General features: G+C 42.6%; 1 protein-coding gene and 2 long non-coding RNA genes across 3 annotated transcripts; 1 reads left to right on the top strand and 2 right to left on the bottom strand.

Moving 5' to 3' along the window:
- Positions 1–263: 263 nt before the first annotated feature.
- LOC149975922 (uncharacterized) lies at positions 264–3,750 on the bottom strand. Its single transcript, XR_016487901.1, has 2 exons — positions 3,408–3,750; positions 264–3,065 (listed from the first exon to the last, which is right to left on the bottom strand). It is a non-coding gene; the product is annotated as an uncharacterized LOC149975922 (long non-coding RNA).
- On the top strand, positions 1,387–19,310 carry LOC110494038 (serine/threonine-protein kinase 38). Its single transcript, XM_021568720.3, has 14 exons — positions 1,387–2,042; positions 3,976–4,112; positions 5,336–5,387; positions 5,456–5,578; positions 6,751–6,834; positions 9,060–9,183; positions 9,271–9,425; positions 12,623–12,725; positions 12,872–12,933; positions 13,568–13,685; positions 13,789–13,912; positions 16,378–16,473; positions 16,600–16,694; positions 16,923–19,310. The coding sequence occupies exons 2-14, from the start codon at positions 3,982–3,984 to the stop codon at positions 17,078–17,080; spliced, it is 1,425 nt and encodes a 474-aa protein (XP_021424395.1). The 5' UTR covers positions 1,387–2,042; positions 3,976–3,981; the 3' UTR covers positions 17,081–19,310.
- LOC149975921 (uncharacterized) lies at positions 9,522–12,538 on the bottom strand. The gene is made up of 2 exons (XR_016487902.1): positions 12,461–12,538; positions 9,522–10,113 (listed from the first exon to the last, which is right to left on the bottom strand). It is a non-coding gene; the product is annotated as an uncharacterized LOC149975921 (long non-coding RNA).
- Positions 19,311–19,323: the final 13 nt, after the last annotated feature.

The raw sequence follows: 19,323 nt of genomic DNA, 5'->3' as shown, positions 1-19,323 counted from the left end.
CTGTATTTTTGAATTTGTGTGAAAAGACAGCATTTACAAATAATGTCAGATGGAATAGGGGCGTGTCTCATATATCTGCTGAGATATGTGCTTGATTTAACAGCTACTAATTTGCGTCCAAACAAAATTGTCTTTCAAGGTTGCTTAGCGCAGAAGTATAGGACATCACTGCCACCTAGTGTACATCTACGTTAAAGTAACTATCCAGTGTTTCCAGATGTTTATGAAGTACGGTCTATAATTCATTGCAATATGAGATAAATGGTTTTCCTTACAATTTTTTATTTGGTGTGGGTGTATTTGTATTTTTTGATCCCCTTTAGCCAACGCCAATGGAAACAGCTAGACTTACTGCGGTCCGACACAACGAAAAAGACATTACAGACAAAACACTTTACAATTGACCCACATTTAAAAACATTTACATGTAGTGTGTGTGCATCTATCAGTTATACATACATGTCAGTACATACACGCAACAAGCAGGTCACATGGGGGGAGAGGCATTGTGCCGTGAGGTGTTGCTTTATTTTTTTTAACCAGTTTTGCTGTTCACTTGCGCTATACGAGATGGAAGGGTGTTCCAGGCACTCATGGCTCTGTATAATACTGTAAGTTACCTTGAATTTGTTCTGTACCTGGGGGCTGTGATAAGACCCATGGTAGCATGTCTGGTGGGGTAAGTGTGTGTGTCAGTCTTGTATGTAAGTTGTCTCAGCAAACCATTTGGAATTTCCAACACAAAGTTTCTTATAGAAACATGAAGTGACGCAGTCAGTCTTTCTTCAACTCTTAGCCAAGAGAGACTGGCATGCATTGTATTAACATTAGCCCTCTGCTTACAATGAAGAGCGAGACGTGCGGCTCGGTTCTGGGCCAACTGCAGCTTAACTGGGTCTTTCTTTGCAGCACTTGGCCAAATGACTGAACAATAATCAGGATAAGACACAACTAGAGCTTGCAGAACTAGACTAGACTATGTGGGGTGTGCTGTCAAAAAAGCAGAGCATATGATAGTTTACGATCAAAGGTAACACCAATTAATTTGGTCTCGTTTTTACGTTTAGCAAACGCTCTTATCCGGAGCTGTAAATCGCTCTGGATAAGAGTACATACATTTTCATACCTTTTCTTTCTCTCATACTGGTTCCCCATGTGAATTGAACTCACAACCCTAACTGGGCTACACAGGACTTGTTTCCTCAGCTTGTTCAACAGCCACACCATTCATTACGAGATTCAGCTGAGGTCTGAAAATAATCGATCGTTAAAAAAATAATAATGTGAGTAGACCGCTGATTGGCCAGCTCACATCATCCTCAATGAGGTAATAGATACAAGTTTGAGGTGGGGCTTTTGAAGTGTTTTTTCCCCCTTCCAAATTATGCTTTGGCCACAAATATGAGTATAGGGTGAGTCAACAACATTATTTGGGTATGAGTTAACAGAATATTCACTTTTAAAAGTGCGATTTTCACTGGACAGTTACTTTAATGCAGGATTAAGTATGGATGGAACAGTGGCACACAATTCACCTGTGACCTACACTCATAAAACAAATGATCATATGTTGATAACAGATCTGTAGGTGAATGTCAAAGGGTGACAAATAGGCCACTTTTCGAAAGCTATGAATATTAGACTATATTTAGAGGGATTTTATGGGTTGCTTTTAACATAGAAGGGTATGAGGGGTGGAGGTGATAGTTGAAAGTAACCTAAATAATTCTGCCATGCCTCTTTGAATAATACCAAGGGTCAGGGCAGGCTATCATCATCACTAAACCTGTCATCAATCATTATTATTATCATCATGAACAACATAATCACCATCCCCATCATTACCTCGATCAAGCCTGAAACTGATCCTAGCAGCCCATACGACCATGGCCCCGGTAAGAGGCCCGGGGTAATTTGGAGCTCTGCGGGGAGGGGCACTTCACTTCCAGTAATTCGAATGGATACCGACCGTCAACATCATCAGACTCGAGCGAGGGGAGCAGATCCGACTTGAATTTTAACCGATTGACGCCATAACAGAGGTGAGACTGAGAGTAACATTTAATTTGACAATGACCACGGAGACGTTGTAGATGTGGAATAACAATTTATCTCATGAATCTTCTAAAGGTAGTAGTTGTTTGGGGGTTGGGGTAAAAAGCGATCTCTCGCTTGGCAGATGTTGACGCTTTTCTGAACAAAGCAACCAGTCAAAACGAGCCTACTAGTGTCTCGCTCAGCTACTTTAATGTAACAATATGAGAACGTAACCTTTTATTAAAGAGTTCAGATTTAGATAGGCCACCTAATAGCATTTGGTAGATATGGTGATTTACTTTAGGAAGTTGAGAACGTAAATCCGCACGGGTAAAACAAAGGCTCCTCTCTCCAGCCTTGGTAGCTATTTTGAGTAGGCTAGTTTACACACAAAAAGTCCAACCAACCATACCATTAATGCAGGACGGTCAAACATTTCGCATACCTGAGTGTGTTCCGTTTTATTGTAGGACTATCTGTTGGCTATTAAAAGTGTAACACCAGCATTTGATTATAGTACTATAGGTAGGTACAGTAGTTTAGTTTTTTATTTAAAGGTCGATTGTAGCCTACAATTACCTCTAATTGTATCTAGATGCCAACACCTTATTCTCATTGCATCGGCTGTAGACTATTTCCTGGCCTTTATATACTTTTATAATAAAGGCGGCTATTTGGCCAACCCTTTCTCAAGGGAAAGATGGCAATTCTTTGGCCAAACTAAATGTAGTTCAAAAACATTTACAAAAATCATACTTTCTATTCAAATTTTATGAGTCTGAAGCTGACCTAGGCTAGTCTTCTGTCACACCTGAAGACAACTTGCTGTTTAGTTCACAATGTGTTAATAATATAAGCAGTGCAGACCGTCAGTGCAGACCACTGATAAGAGTAAACACAGTTAATTAAACAACTGTTTATTTTTATACTTTTTTCCTTTATCGCTTTTGGAGCCTGGGAGGTGTGAATGGCCTCTGTCTGTGTCGCTGCCTCCTTTCTCATATCACGGAATTCGGTCTGCTCCACAACTGAGGAAAAAAAAATATATATATATCTGAAATTCGGTGCATATTCGGTTTTCTCTCTCCAATAGCTATTGAACCAAGCATGACATTCACACCTTTTTTTGTGTAAAAATACAAAACATATTTAGGATTTTAATCGTCAATAGCTCTTAAACGAATAAACAACGCTTGTCATGACTATGAACATGAAGATTAAGTCCTAAATCTTATTTTGTACCAAAAAAAATTTGATTGTTCTCCATCCACCCAGATTCAGAATATACAGTTGTCATACTCATGGCATGCTTGGTTCCATAGTTATTGATGAGAGAAAAACCAAATATCCAAAATAAAACACATTTTTACCTTGGTTGCTCCACATTCTCTGAGATACTGTTCTTCTGCTGTGTCTAAATAGGGATCATTTAATGTCCTCGGCCTAGCATTACAGACCACAAATCACGAGTCTAAGAAAAGCTATTGCCAGAGGAGTCTCTTTCATATAGTCTCTCTCCTCGCACAACTCAAGCTTTCATGTCTTTTTTGAGTGTCAGCTGATGGAAAGTATAAATCCCTAGTAGAGACTGTCTCTGCCATGGCTGTCCAGAGCCTTTGGTGTTAACTTGAGGGGCTGTGGACTTGTGGCAGACAGACACCAGAGTGGAGAGGGCATGTGTGACTCATGCCGATTCAAAGCTGTGTTTGAAGTGAGAGTCTATGGCTATGTTTACAACAGGCATCTCTCGTAATGTGTCTGTTCTGATGCAATTGTATACACACACACACACACACTCTTGCACAAGCATGCAGCCAACTCGGCCTGGCAATTCATTGTCTTCAACAGAGCCCATAGAATAGGGGACATCTGTAGATGGTAGGGCATAGGATACATTACACTGTGTGCTCCAATTTGTGTGTGTGTGTGTGGGGGTAGGTAACCATGGCGACGAGGGGTCATTCCTCTTGCTCCTCGATGAGTAACCACACCAAGGAGAGAGTGACCATGGCTAAGGTGACCCTGGAAAACTTCTACAGTAACCTGATATCCCAGCATGAGGAGAGAGAGATGAGGTGCGTGCTATGGCATTGACACACACACACGCACCATGCTCTCACATGCTGCAACTAGGAAGATCAGTGACATTGACAGGGTTCTGAAAAGCAAAGGTTGTTCCTCAAAACATGTCCGAAGCTGAGAAGGCAGCACAGTGCCACCAACAAGAGGAAGAGAGAGTAGAGGTGTTACACATCACTGACCTCAACTCGACCTCTCTCTCTGCTTAGAGCCTCACCCTGCCTGGGGGAGAAATGGGTGTAACCGCACCCTGCCAATGCGTGTAGGCAATACAATAAATGCAGTAGTAAAATAAGTCTGAACGATGTTTCAGTGTGTGACTAGTGCTTTTCACAATGCATCTGGAAGTACTTTTAGTTTGATAATATCTTGATTTACCCACTGTTGACCATCAGCAGTCCTACCAGGGTCCTGGGAAATCCATATTCAGTTGTTGAATTAAAATACAATCCCATTCTATCAAAACCTGAATCCAGAAATGCCAGGGATAAGGTTAAATTAAATAGTTTTATACCTTTAAAACCTCTACAGTATCTGTGTACCCCCCCGCGGGACGGTTGAGTGTTAAATGTTGGTATGTAATTTTAGGCGAAAATTTTGAAAAAGGGTCCAATTTAATGAGGAACTCTGCTAAAGTGCCAGTAATCCATCAGTTTTAACCATTTTGAACACCCACTGTTTAGCTTTGTACATGTGGCCAGAAGTATTTTGTCAGTGCTGTGTATTATGTTGAGCTCTGTTTAGTCGAGAGAGCAAGAGAGAGTGTTTGAAAAGTCATACGGTTTATACAGTTTGTCCAGGGGCTGCAGTTGCATCTCATATTTATGACTTCAGAAGCCGTTATGCACAAAGCAAGCACCCAGTCACAGCTCATCCTACCCACCAACGAGCCGTGCCAAAAGAGGAAGTCCACACAAGAATATTATTCATGGTTTCACAGACCTGCTTAAAAAGGAGAATATACAAGAATTATAGGGGCTGGTTTGGCTAAGCTCCCTCATCTTTTCAAGAAAAACATTTATGGTTTATTTCTCTTTGAGAACATATGAATGGGTCATTTTCTTTTCTGTCACCATTCCTCCATAACTGCCCCAAATAAATTAAATAACCGGTAGTGTAGTGCTCAGTATGGAGCTGCAGGCTGGGAGGTGACTTCCTGAATCAACATATTTGACCCTAACCTTTGATTCTTGACCCCCGACCCCTATCTTGTTGCTAGGCAACAGAAGCTGGAGAGGGTGATGGATGAGGAGGGACTGCCTGATGAGGAGGTGAGTGTAGTAACACACGCACACACACACGCACACACACAAACACTTATACACAACCTGTGTTGCAGAAGTGTATGCGGCGCTCCCAGCATGCACGTAAGGAGACAGAGTTCCTGAGGCTGAAGAGAACCCGGCTGGGATTGGAAGACTTTGAGTCCCTCAAGGTGATTGGTCGAGGAGCTTTTGGAGAGGTAAGCCTACATAGAGCTATTGCAGTCCTAATTAGGTTATTGCTATGTAATTAGTTATCATTTCACAATATAATAGCTTTGCGAGGTAAAAAGTGGGTTTGACAATAAAGTGTAGCTGAGTTATGTTTGTTATCACGCTCTGGTGGATCCTCCCATTTTCTCTATTCCCTGCTGAAAGTTATCTATCACTCAGCAGCAATAGAGGAGAGTGGGGTAAGTTGAGTAATATTTTACATTCAGCATCACTGATATCTGCATTTATTTCAGGATGTTGTGGATCCCTGGAAATAATAAGAATCCATGTAAACGTTACAGTTTTGATAACATAGCTTGTCCAAAAAAAGTGGTCTCTTGGCACAATTTAACCCAGGTATGGGTTAATCACGATCACTTTTTGTCTTTTAATAATTTTAAGCATATTTTAACACAGGCTTAACACCTAACGAACACTTTTAACATAGTCCAGCTCCTGTTGTTACCTCATATCCTTGGGCTCCCGAGTGGCACAGCGGCCTAAGGCACTGCATCTCAGTGCAAGAGATGTCACTACAGTCCCTGGTTTGATTCCAGGATGTTTCACATCCGGCTGTGATTGGGAGTCCCATAGGGCGGCGCACAATTGGTCTGGGTTTGGCCGGGGTAGGCCGTCATTGCAAATAACAATTTGTTCTTAACTGACTTGCCTAGTTAAATAAAAACTTCTCTTTTTTTTAAATATCCCAGCGATAATGCCTTGGGAGGAAAACACTTACATTTGCTCAACTTGACATTGGCTTAATGATTGGTTCACTTTACCCCTTGGCCATTGGCTCAACGATTGGTTAACTTTACCCCATGGCCATTGGCTCAACTTAACATTTTGACTATATTAGCCCACAAAGCTACAAGGATGTACTTTCATGATCGGTTTAGGACCTCCCATTGCGGCTTATAAAATTATGACCTCTTTCTAAATATTTGGTCAAATTATACATTTTGTATAGTTTATAATTATCCCACAAACAAGGGTGGCTCAATTTACCCCACTCTCACCTACAGTCCTGTGTTTTTCAGTCTGAACTGCCTAATCCACTGGTTTCAGAAAATAATTTGATGGCGATGATGTAAATCCCTTCCCATTTGCCATGACCTCATGAGCTCATGTTGGATCACCTTTGCCCTCTGATCAACAGGTGCGTTTGGTCCAGAAGAAGGACACAGGTCATGTCTATGCGATGAAGATCCTGCGCAAGGCTGACATGCTGGAGAAGGAACAGGTGTGTGTTTTTCTCTGTCTCTCTCTCTCTGGGCTCTATTTTACACAATGGTAAGCGCAATAGGTTCGGGGCGTCAGAAATATTTTAGTTACTTGACAACTGGAATTATGGGTGCAGTAGCTGGCGGTGGCACGAAAAGACTGGGTTTTGATTACTAAACAAGTTGAAGGTGTGTCCAGGCTTGACCCCTCATTGCTCAATCAGAACGTGCTCCATGGCTAAATATGGATTTCTTCATGTTGTGTACGGTCTTTTATGTATTGCGTTGTCATCAACTCCAATTCAAATGTGAGTCCATTATAGCTCAGTTTGTTAAAAAGCCTCCAGCAACAGCATAAGAAAAACAAGTATGTAGGCCTATCCCATCTTTGCTAAATACGTTGAACATGTTTGCAGTCCACATTGTAAGAAGCCTTATTGCATGGCTTCAATATGGAAATACATAGCATTCACACTGATATAGGGGCTACGCCTACTGTAAATTGCATTATGTCTGCCTTGTCTGAGCCATGGACCTGCCAAATGATGTCAATAAGCAAGATTAAATTATGAAAGAGAGTGAATCATTCTGATCAAATTCTTATCAAAAGGAAAAAACAACTTGTTTTAAATAGGCTGTCTAAATACAGTTACAGGCACCATAATTGCTCTCTTTGGGTGTATAATATTAAGGTAGACATTGTTTAAAACAAGTTGTTGCTTTTACTCACATCCAAAATAAGAACGTGAGCAGGCATAAAAACAGTATGTTTTTCTGCTCCCAAACTTGATCTTTTAATAAAGCTTTGGCGATTTAAGATTTATTTCAAAGCAGTCTCACGAGCCAAACCCTTTATTGATAGGCTGCTATTTGGCCAATGCATTGGGAGTGGAGGGTGGGGGGGGGGCATGCTTGGTTTTTCTTCAAAATGAAATGGAAAAACAAGCAATCTGTTTTTAAAAACAACAACAATATTTCTAAATAGGATGGGGTCAGACGCGGGATATCATAAATCACATCTCACGTTAATGTCTTAACATGACATTTGCACGTCTATTTAAAATACTAGGGTCCTGTCAATTGTTTCGTTGCCTACTGAGAGTGACTCCAAAATGTTTCAAGCCACTCTCAGTAGACCATTTAAAACCCCTTCATTCATAGGCTACTTCATAGGCTACATAGGCTAATGCATGGCCAGGATAAAAAAATATGCACCTATACGAAGCTGCTAAACAAGACTATGCTTGGTTTTTAATCAAATTAAACGAAGTGGGAGGGGAACAAATAGTTTTTTTTTATGTTTCTAAATACATGATTCTAAGGCCCTAAAGACACATCTCTCTTTCCGTTGGCACTGTGAGCCATTGCTGCATAGGCTGCGCTTCCACACTCAGATTCCATGCCGTTATCAACTGTGTTACCGTTAAAACCTGCTTTTAGTGGGTCTTAACTGCCCTTTAGCACTGCATGAAATTGTCACTATGCGCTTGTTTTTAAGGACATACCTCAAATATTGCCACTCCTCCCACCTCAGCGCAAGCGAGCTGATGTAAATTGCGGAACCTGGTGTAATGCCAGTCCGTTTTTACAATGATGAAATTGCAAACTATTGTGTGTTCGACACTTGAGTCTCCTTAGCGCCTGCTGATAATAGAGCCCTGTGTCCCTTTTATTCGCTCAGCTCAGACATGTACTGTATCTAAGGGCATGTACTGTATCTAAGGATATGTACTGTATCTAAGGACATGTACTGTATCTAAGGCCACAGGATTACTTCACATTCCTCCTCCTTAAGCCTTGTGTCGTGTTGAAACATATTCCTTATTTTCCCAACGTATTATGGATATTTAACTTTGTTTATGTAGCAACAGCAATGGCTATTTCTGAATGTACCCCCTCCTCCCTCTCCTCCACTGCCCTCTCCAAATCTGTGAATATCAAAGGTCTTGGTGCTAGAGGATGGGACTGGACCTGTAGGCTTATTGATGTATACATTCTATGTGTTGTGTTTCGATGTTAAGTGGGTTAGCATTAGTGTAGAGAAAATGTGTGTGTGTGTTCGTTCTTTGTGATCTATGTGTTATATTTCTATGTTAGGTGGGTTAGCATTAGTGTTGAGAGATTGGGTGTGTGTGTTCCTTCTATGTGTTGTGTTTTGATGTTGGGTGTGTTGGCGTTAGTGTAGAGAGAATGTCTGTGTGTTCATTTTATGTGATCTACAGTATGTGTTGTTTTTCTATGTTAGGTGGGCCATATCCGGGCTGAAAGGGACATCCTGGTGCAGGCAGACAGTCTGTGGGTGGTCAAGATGTTCTACAGCTTCCAGGACAAGATGAACCTCTACCTACTCATGGAGTTCCTACCTGGAGGTGTGTGTGTGTTTGTGTGTGAAGTGTGCACGTGCATATTTGCAATTGTGTGTGCGACGCTGATGCTCTTTGTGGCACTCCCTGCAGGTGACATGATGACGTTGCTGATGAAGAAGGATACTCTGTCAGAGGAGGAGACTCAGTTCTATGTGGCTGAGACGGTCCTGGCCATAGACTCGATACACCAGATGGGCTTCATACACAGAGACATCAAACCTGACAATGTACTGCTGGACTCCAAGGTACATATACACAGAACATGCTATATAATACATACATGCAAGCAAACACACACACACACTCTGTAACGTACTAACGTACGCGCTTGGAGTCAGGAAGCAGGTGCAGAAGGTACGTTTAATGGTAAGAGACGGCAGATAAACAAAACATGAGAAGCGTACTGAACGAGAACAAAACCAATACTGCCTAATGACTGAGGCTACTTAGGACTAAATAAAGGGAGATTATTCAAGGTGATGATGAGGTCCAGGTGTGCGCAATGATGGTGCCAGGACCTGTGGTTAGTAGACCGGCGACGTTGAGTGCCGGAGAGTGGCAGCTGGAGTAGGCGTGACACTCGATCTGGCTTGGGGTCCACGGGGCCCGGGCTGGCTGATATCCCAGGACGCACTGGAAGGGAGTCAGCTCGGTGGAGGAGTGACGAAGTGAGTTCTGTGCGTACTCCGCCCTGGGAAGGAACCGGGCCTACTCCCCCTGTCGGTCCTAAGGAACCTCCCCAGCTTCTGGTTAGTTCTTTCCACCTGCCCGTTGGACTGAGGCCAGTACGTGGATGTGAGGCTGGCCGTGGCCCCCAGCTTCTCCGTGAAGGCTCTCCATACTCACGATGTGAATTTGGGGTCAAGGTCGGAGACAATGTCCACCCGGAAGGCCTTAGGGCCAGAACATCTGCTGGAACAGTGCCTCAGAAACCTGGAGAGCGGCAGGGAGACCAAAGAGAGGGATAAAATGGCAGGATTTAGAGAATCTGTCCACAACAACCGTAATAGTGGTGAAACCATCAGACGGGGGGAGATCAGTGACAATGTCTATGGACAGATGGGTCTAAGGCTGCTGAGGCACGGGAAGGGGAAGGAGTTTCCCTGCTGGAGCATGCCAGGGAGATTTAGTTTGCGCACATACGGAGCAGGAGTTGACAGAGTGGGCAACGTCCTGCGCCAAGGTGGAACACCAGTACTTAGCGGAGATGGATTGAATGGTGCAGGTGATACCTGGGTGTCCAGCAGCGAGGGATGTGTGCGCCCAGGTCAGCAGCCTCTCTCTTACACCCGTGGGAACGTAGATGCGCTCAGGGGGGCAGGTAACAGGTGCAGGTTTCCTCTCCAGAGCCTGGTGGATGTGGAACCACAGGGTAAGGGAAAGCAGGGCCTCCGGCATCCTGATGCCGAGGCTGTGATTCTCATCCTTCGACCAGGATAAAGTGGGGTTATGACGTTGGAGCCACGGCAGGCCGAGGATGACTTTGTGTACTGGTGTAGTGATGATGAGGAAGGCTTTCTTGGTGCATGGCTCCCACGGTGAGGTTGAGTGGTGCTGTGATGTGCGTGATAGTGCCGGATCCCAATGGTCGGCTTGGACAGGAAAAGGAGAGGAGAGCGGGTATGAGGTGATGTTAAGGGAGGAGGCGAGGGCCTGGTCGATGAAATTCCCCGCGGCACCGGAGTCCACTAGAGTTGTAGAGACAACACCTGAGGGACAGCCGCCCCTCTGCCCTAGTGGACCCCGGGTTGGGACGCACCGGACAACACTGAAGCTGGTACCTCTCCTGGCCGCAATAGGAACACGACGTCCCTCTGCCAAGGACAGACGTTTGGCCCCTACCTCCATGGGTTCAGTCACTGCCTCAGAACGGCCAAAGGAGGAGGGCGAGGGGTGAGGAAGGTTCTGGCACTCCCAAAGAAGGTTGCTGTAGTAACCTGGTATATTTATGTTAAGTATTATGTTTACCAATATATGGCAGTATTGACTCAATACGTGATTTGCTTTTAGTTATCCGTAACCGTTTAGTCTGCCATAAAACCGTGCTCGGAAACGCCTCAGGAAGCTTACGCCAGGTGCATTCCGGTAATGTTATTCTAAGTAACAATTAAATAATAAAACGTACTTATGTGTCCGGTGTCATCAATCTAAGAAGCATCCCAAGATACTACAGTTGTCCAGACAGATGGCCATCGCGATGAGTGCGTCCAAAGAAAGGTTGTCGTCCGGGCACGCCAGCGCCGTCTGAACCGCCTCGCGCAGACCTCTACGGAATAGGGTGCAGAGCACCGGTTCATTCCATCCGCCGGAGGCTGCCACGGTCCGGGAAGGTGAGGGCGTACTCCGCAATGGTCTGGGCATCCTGCCGGATTTGGAATAGTCGCTCACCTCCTTCTCTGCCCTCCGGTGGATGGTCGAAGACCGCCCTTAACAGAGCCATGAACCTCTCATATGAACCCATGAATACAAACAGGTTGAAATAACATCATTAAAACGTGTTGAAATCTGGTTGAAATTACGTAATTACAAACAGGTTGAAATCTGGTTAAAATAACGTCTTTACTTTTTCTTTTTTTTTTTACGACCAAATCTCTAAATGTCATGTTTTAGTACCGCAACCAGTGATTCACTTCCTCGTTGTGCTGTACGGGAGGCTCCGAAAAATATGAACAAATTCTCCAAAAACATACAAATACGTTCTTTTAGAAACTGAAAATCTCTCAGTATAGTGATGCAGGTCTTTAGATGTTGTACACAAAATTGTGTCATTCAGAACCGTATCTGGAACGTTATATTTCAATTAGTTGCAACTCGAGTGATACCGCTCCGTTCATTCTATCAGCAAGCTACAAGGAGAATGGAGCAGCTGGATAAAGGAAACAGCTTGAGTCGCACAAAATGCAATGTAACGTTGCGGATAAAGTTCAGAATGACAATTGTATGTGTACAACATCTAAAAAAACTGCGCCACCCTATTTTTGCGTTTCTAAAACAATGTATTTGGTTGTTTTTGGAGCACTTGTTCATGTGTTTTCAGAGCCCCCTGTACTGCACAACGAGGATGAGGAAGTGAATCGCTGGTTAGGGTAGGTTTCTCAAAAACAAATGAAAAACAAAAAAAAAAGTGCTCTGGACCCTTCTATAACATGCCATTTACATTTAGATTTTTTGATTCGGTTATAAAAAAGCAAGCAGGTTGAAATCTATTTGAAATTACATCAACACACACACACACACACACACAGGAGGATTACATCAGCATTAGAATGTGGTGATCTACCTGAGTGTCGAGTCTGAAATTATAAATCCACAACACAGTTTCAAAGTCACCACGGGAAGTGTGATTTCAGAACACTCTGATGTTGTCATGCGTTATTACTGAAACATCCCCAGGAAGTGGTGTAACACAAATAACCGTGTGTGTGTGTGTGTGTGTGTTCAGGGCCATGTGAAGCTATCAGACTTCGGCTTGTGTACAGGGTTGAAGAAGGCCCATCGGACAGAGTTCTACAGGAACCTCAACCACAGTGTTTCCAACGACTTCAGTGAGTACAACAATAAAGCTATACTCAATGAATTTAACTAGATACAATTAGAAAGCTAATACAACTATACATTTGTCATGGATCTTCCTCCTGGGTGCGTAGCTGTAACTGAGTTGTGCCTAAGACCAATCATTTCTTCTCCACAGCATCTCAGTACATGAACTCCAAGAGGAAAGCAGAGACCTGGAAGAGGAACAGACGACAGCTGGTGAGTGTCATGGCGCTCTGGCTACCTTTAGTCACTACTCCACTGGAGGATCGGTCTTAAGCCCAAACTTCCTCATAAACGCAGCAGAGACGACTGTAGTTAATTAGGGTATAAGACGGTTTACCAATGGCCTCTGCTTTTGAAATGTGTTGGTTATCCGTGTTCATTCACTCCTAGGAAAAAGTGTTCTCTCCTGTAAAGAGTAGAGCATCTCCAAATCCACATTTTCTCTTCGTGCGAGAGAGCCTGTCGTTCTGTATAGACCAGATTTCTCTAGATGAAATGAAGAAGGCCAGTGTAGTAGCAGAGATACAGTACACATCTGGTGTGCAGATGGTTGGATTTCTGGCCCTTTTTATGGGCTGACATTTACAGCACGGTTACAGTTACGTCAGCTTGGTTTCCACAGTGAATGTACTGTGTGGCATGGTAAGAGAAAAAGGCTAGGGTTGACTGCATTTTAATTAGGTCAATTCAGAACATTACTTGAAATGGTTATTCATTTCGGGGGCTAGAGGTTGTTTTACTGACTGGGCTGTGTCTAAAGCAGGGCGTACCTCTTACCCTGTCAACTCTCCTCTCTCTCTCTCTCCTTTCCTCTCTCTCTCTCTCCTTTCCTATCTCCCTCTCTCAGGCTTTCTCCACTGTGGGAACTCCAGACTACATCGCCCCGGAAGTGTTCATGCAGACCGGATACAACAAGCTCTGTGATTGGTGGAGCCTGGGGGTCATCATGTACGAGATGCTGATTGGTAGGAGTGATCGTTTGATTGATTGGAACACAGGCACTAACTTGCAAGAAGTAAGTTAGGATTGAATTAGGATTGCTGTCTAAGTTTCTTTGTGTCTCTCCAGGCTACCCCCCGTTCTGTTCGGAGACGCCCCAGGAGACATATAAGAAGGTGATGAACTGGAAGGAGACTCTGGTGTTCCCTCCGGAAGTCCCCATCTCAGAGAGGGCCAAGGAACTCATCCTCAGGTGAGCACCAGTACACTCTTGGGAAAAAAGGGTTCCAAAATGGTTCTTTGCAGAGGGAGGGAGTTCTACCAATAACCATTTTCATTTGAAGAATCCTTTTTTGGAAGATGAGGGTTCTTTGTAAGGCAAAGGGTTCAAACTGGAATCTTTCTCATCCTAAGAACCGTTTTTGGAAGGAAGGGTTCTTTGGATGGCAATAAGGATTCTTTGAAAGACAAGAAGGGTTCTACATAGAACCCTTGTGAATCTAAATAAGCTTTTTATTGTATTTTATTTTATTTTAAATAGTGCCTGAGTATTCCTGTTTATCTCGGTGTTTAAAGTTGAACCCTCTTGAGCTTAAAAGGATAGGTGTAAGAATGTTTTAAACTGTACCTACACTACCGTTCAAAAGTTTGGGGCCACTTAGAAATGTCCTTGTTTTCGATGTAAACATACATGAAATGAGTTGCAAAATGAATAGGAAATATAGTCAAGATGTTGACAAGGTTATAAATAATGATTTTTAATTGAAATAGTAATTGAGTCCTTCAAACTTTGCTTTCGTCAAAGAATCCTCCATTTGCAGCCATTACAGCCTTGCCGAACTTTGGCATTCTAGTTGTCAATTTGCTGAGGTAATCTGAATGGATTTCACCCCATGCTTCCTGAAGCACCTCCCACAAGTTGGATTGGCTTGATGGGCACTTCTTACACACCATAAAGTCAAGCTGCTCCCACAACAGCTCAATAGGGTTGAGATCCGGTGTCTGTGCTGGCCACTCCATTATAGACATATAATATTATAGACTTCCCTAAATAGTTCTTGCATAGTTTGGAGCTGTGCTTTGGGTCATTGTCCTGTTGTAGGAGAAAAATGGCTCCAATTAAGCGCCGTCCACAGGGTATGGCATGGCGTTGCAAAATGGTGTGATAGCCTTCCTTCTTCATGATCCCATTTAACCTGTACAAATCTCCCACTTTACCAACACCAAAGCACCTCCAGACCATCACGTTGCCTCCACCATGCTTGACAGATGGCATCAAGCATTTTTCCAGCATATTTTTAAAAATTCTGCGTCTCATGAATGTTCTTCTTTGGGATCCGAACACCTCAAACTAACATTTGTCTTTTATTTTTATTGGCCAGTCTGAGATATGGCTTTTTCTTTGCTACTCTGCCTTGAAGGCCAGCATCCCGGAGTCGCCTCCTCACTGTTGACGTTGAGACTGGTGTTTTGCGGGCACTATTTAATGAAGCTGCCAGTTGAGGACTTGTGATGTGTCTGTTTCTCAAACTAGACACTCTAATGTACTTGTCCTCTTAATCAGTTGTGCACGGGGGCCTCCCACTCCTCTTTCTATTCTGGTTAGAGCCAGTTTGCACTTTTCTGTGAAGGGAGTAGTACACAGCGTTGTATGAGATCTTCAGTTTCTTGGCAATTTCTCGCATTGAATAGCCTTCATTTCTCAGAACAAGAATAGACTGACGAGATTCAGAAGAAAGTTCTTTGTTTCTGGACATTTTGAGCCTGTAATCAAACCAACAAATGTTGATGCTCCAGATACTCAACTAGTCTAAAGAAGGCCAGTTTTATTGCTTCTTTAATCAGAACAACTGTTTTCAGCTGTGCTAACATAATTGCAAAAGTGTTTTCTAATGATCTATTAGCCTTTTAAAATGAGAAACTTGGATTAGCTAACACAACATGCCATTGAAACACAAGAGTGATGGTTGCAGATAATGGGCCTCTGTACGCCAATGTAGATATTCCATAAAACATCTGCCGTTTCCGGCTTCAATAGTCATTTACAACATTAACAATGTCTGCACTGTATTTCTGATCAATTTGATGTCATTTTAATGAACAAAATAGTAGCTTTTCTTTCAAAAACAAGGACATTTCTAAGTCACCCCAAACTTTTGAACGGTAGTGTGTATGGGAATATTTGTACACAACAAATTGGCCAGTTTTACCTAGTGTTGATTTTTTAGTGTAACATTTCTAAGGTTGATTCAGGATTTAAATTCACTCTATAAAGAGCCAAATTAACACTCAGGGGTTTAAACGGACCCAATTGTTGGTGTTAATAACCAAAGGCGAATGTGTGATTGTGTCATTTTGTACTCTGTGTAGAGTAAAACATTCAAATCCACACCCATCGTTAACATATTTCCTAGCATGCTCTATAGCAGGTTGTTGTCTCCTATGGGGACAAACCGAAAGAGGTTCTACTTAACACCTTTTTTTCCTAAGAGTGCATTACATATAACATGGTCAAAAAGAGAGAGAGAGATGTATAAACAGCCCATAGAGGCCATTGTACAGTATGTTATTCTTGTTAAGAATGAACGTCAACTAAATGGTTCAATTGTAAAACATGAATGTCATCTCGAGCAAAATACTGCATCTCTGGCAGGTACACTTCTATGTCCCTTTATGTGGTTGTTCTCAGGATCAACATTTTGGCTTATTCCTACTTAGGTTCTGCTGTGAGGGAGATCATCGGATCGGGGCGACAGGGGTGGAGGAGATCAAGAGAAACCCATTCTTTGAGGGAGTCGATTACGACCACATCAGGTACACAGGGAGTTCTTTCCAGGAACAGTTTATAGGCAAAAAAAAGTTTTTAAATTTTTTTATACCTCTGCGGTCCAAGAAGTCCAGGTCTTACTACAGTCTTACTGTGTTTGTCGCCCAACCCAGGGAGAGACCTGCAGCGATTCCCGTGGAGATCAAAAGCATAGACGATACGTCAAACTTCGACGAGTTCCCCGAGTCGGACATCCTCTCACCCACAGGTGAGAGAAAGACGAGTTTCGGCAGAAACTATTTTCCTGTGTCTTTCAAAGTTTGTGTGTTATTCTTGACTATTCGTGTGTGTGTGTGTGTGTGTGTGTGGTTGTACAGTATACCTTCTGGCTATCAACTCTAAATATCTCCCTTTCACCTGGTCTATTTCCGCTCCCACATTCCTCTCCCTCTTTTGTCACTCTCCTTTCTCTCCCTCTTTCTCTCTCTCCCCCCAGCTGCAGCAGCACCCACCAAGTCTCCAGCAGCAGCAGCAGCAGCGGAGGCTGACTATAAAAATAAGGACTGGGTCTTCATCAACTACACCTACAAGCGATTCGAGGGCCTGACAGCCAGGGGAGCCATCCCTTCCTATATGAAGGGAAGCAAGAGATGAACTCTGACCCTATAACCTGTGCTGCAGTGACCCACTGATTCCCATATCCCCGCAGCACCCAGATACCTTCACACAACGGTTCAGTTTCATTATACACATTTTTTAAATTTTTTTTTTTACAAAATTCAACTGTTAAGTGTTCTATTTCCTGCAGGCCTTCTGAACCAGGATTCTGAGGAATCTGGTTGAACCAACCCTAACCAGTTCATTATACCCTGTGGATACATGGTTGTAACCACAGTTTGGCCTTATGTGACTTGGGGCCCAGTAACCGGGTTTCCAGGATGTGAAAACCACCATTATTCTTTCACTGTCAATGCATGTTTGGATGAATTATTTCAGTAAAATTTTTACAGCGTGTAACAATTACTCATCTCAAATATGCTTTCTCGCTGTGTAGGAAGAATGTCCATTTTATCTTTGATACCAGGATAGCAGTTTTGATTGAATAGGGCCCAATGTCTCAGAGCTGAAGCCTGGCTCTAACTTTCCCACCAGCACTGAACTCTGATGTACAGCATTATAGCTGTCCCCTTATGTCCTTCCAGAACCTCTCCACTCCTCTCCTCAACCTGTCATATGGTTAATAGGCAAACGTCTCTACTGTTCTCTAGGAAGCTGGCAGGTTCACAGCAGTCTGTCTCACTACCCCTGTGATGTCATTAGATCACCGCTTGCCTTGGAGAGAGGAGTTCTAACAATGCTATTTTTAGCATTCTATTTCTGTGATTCCTGTGATGTCATCAGTCAGAGTGAGTGAGAATGTTCAACAAAGGACGGAAAATTCCATGGTAGTCTAGCTACTCCTCAATAAGGGGTTTATTGAGGAAGCACTTCTCCTCCACTGCCTTTGTTGGTTGTCTCAACTTATAATGTGCCCTGTTATTTCTTTTATCATTTTGTAATGTATAATTTTCATAATACAGACGTTTTCAAAAAGGTTCATTCAGATGCTGTGTGGGATTGAAGTAGTACTAGTCTTCAGGGATATAACTAATGCTGGTTGTGAGTGTATGTTGAACTGTCTGAATGACACTACCTTGAGACGTCATGTCCATTTTATATGCTTTACCCAAAGAATTCCAAGAGCTGTACATTAGTTTGAAATTGGAATCCCCCTTTTTTTGTTTCATGTTAAATTGTTTGTATGCAGGATGGAAAGATTTTGCTCACCCGACAGTGCTTGATTTTTTTGTAACTTTTTTTTTTTTACAGCTGCTCTTTCTAAAGCTGGTATTTAATTAAAGGCTTCTCATGTTACGTTTTTTTCCCCCATATAGTAATTTAACTCACAAAGGAACCACTGTTTTATGCACAATGCTGGGGATTTATGGATTTCACGTACATTTAAAACTTCAGCAAATATGTAATATAGAGCTTGAACTTTCACATATATCTGTGTTTAAGCACTTTCAGCACTGTTAGTGTGTGTATGTGCGTATTATGTAAAAAAAGGAAAACAAACTTGGCCTCACTTTACACCTTACATGAGTAACTACAGGATACTTTTTACCAGGTGAACTACTGCAGTCAGGTAGTAGTAGGCCTAACACTAACCATTTGTTCTCGCTCTTTTATTTTTCAAGAGACTAAAATGGTATGTGCTATGTAACTACTTGCACTTAAATGTAATTACATAGATTATTCCCACATAGTAACCCAGTAGTAATTGAGTAAGATTGTAAAGTGATGCAACATTTTTCTTTCCCAGATAGACGACTGAATGACGTTGACGGTTAGTTCTCCTCTCGTTCTGATTTTCACTCGAGTGCTTTAAGGTCTTTGTACCTGCTGGAGAAGTAAACTCTGAGCAGCTGCTTAGCATGATAGATTCTTACTAGTGTAATGCTGTTTGAAAAGGTGCACATGCCAAATAGGCGGTACAATAATTCCCATTAAGTCTGCTTATGTTTTTTAATATAGCCTATATTTTGTATCAATGCTCACACCAAGCTGTTCCTTTTGAACAAGGAAAAATATTGATATGCAAATGAGTACATGTATAAACCGCAGTCTTTTCTCTGCTGGGTGACACATATACTATGTATAGATCTGTGTGTGTGTGTGTGTGTCCATGTGTGTGTATCTTATTGAATCCTTCTGTATGAGGTTTGAATGTTTTCAGCTCAACTATATTTCTCAGCAAAGGAGAACACATGTTCACTATGAGAAAAAAAAAGCTTTAAATGCTGAGAATTATTTCATCTTTCAATAAAACATTTGTACAATTCTGGGGCATACTG

This window comes from Oncorhynchus mykiss, chromosome 17, assembly GCF_057628025.1.
Source record: "Oncorhynchus mykiss isolate SJ-2025 chromosome 17, ASM5762802v1, whole genome shotgun sequence".
Classification (NCBI taxonomy): domain Eukaryota; kingdom Metazoa; phylum Chordata; class Actinopteri; order Salmoniformes; family Salmonidae; genus Oncorhynchus; species Oncorhynchus mykiss.
This window is presented reverse-complemented; position numbering and strand designations above follow the sequence as displayed.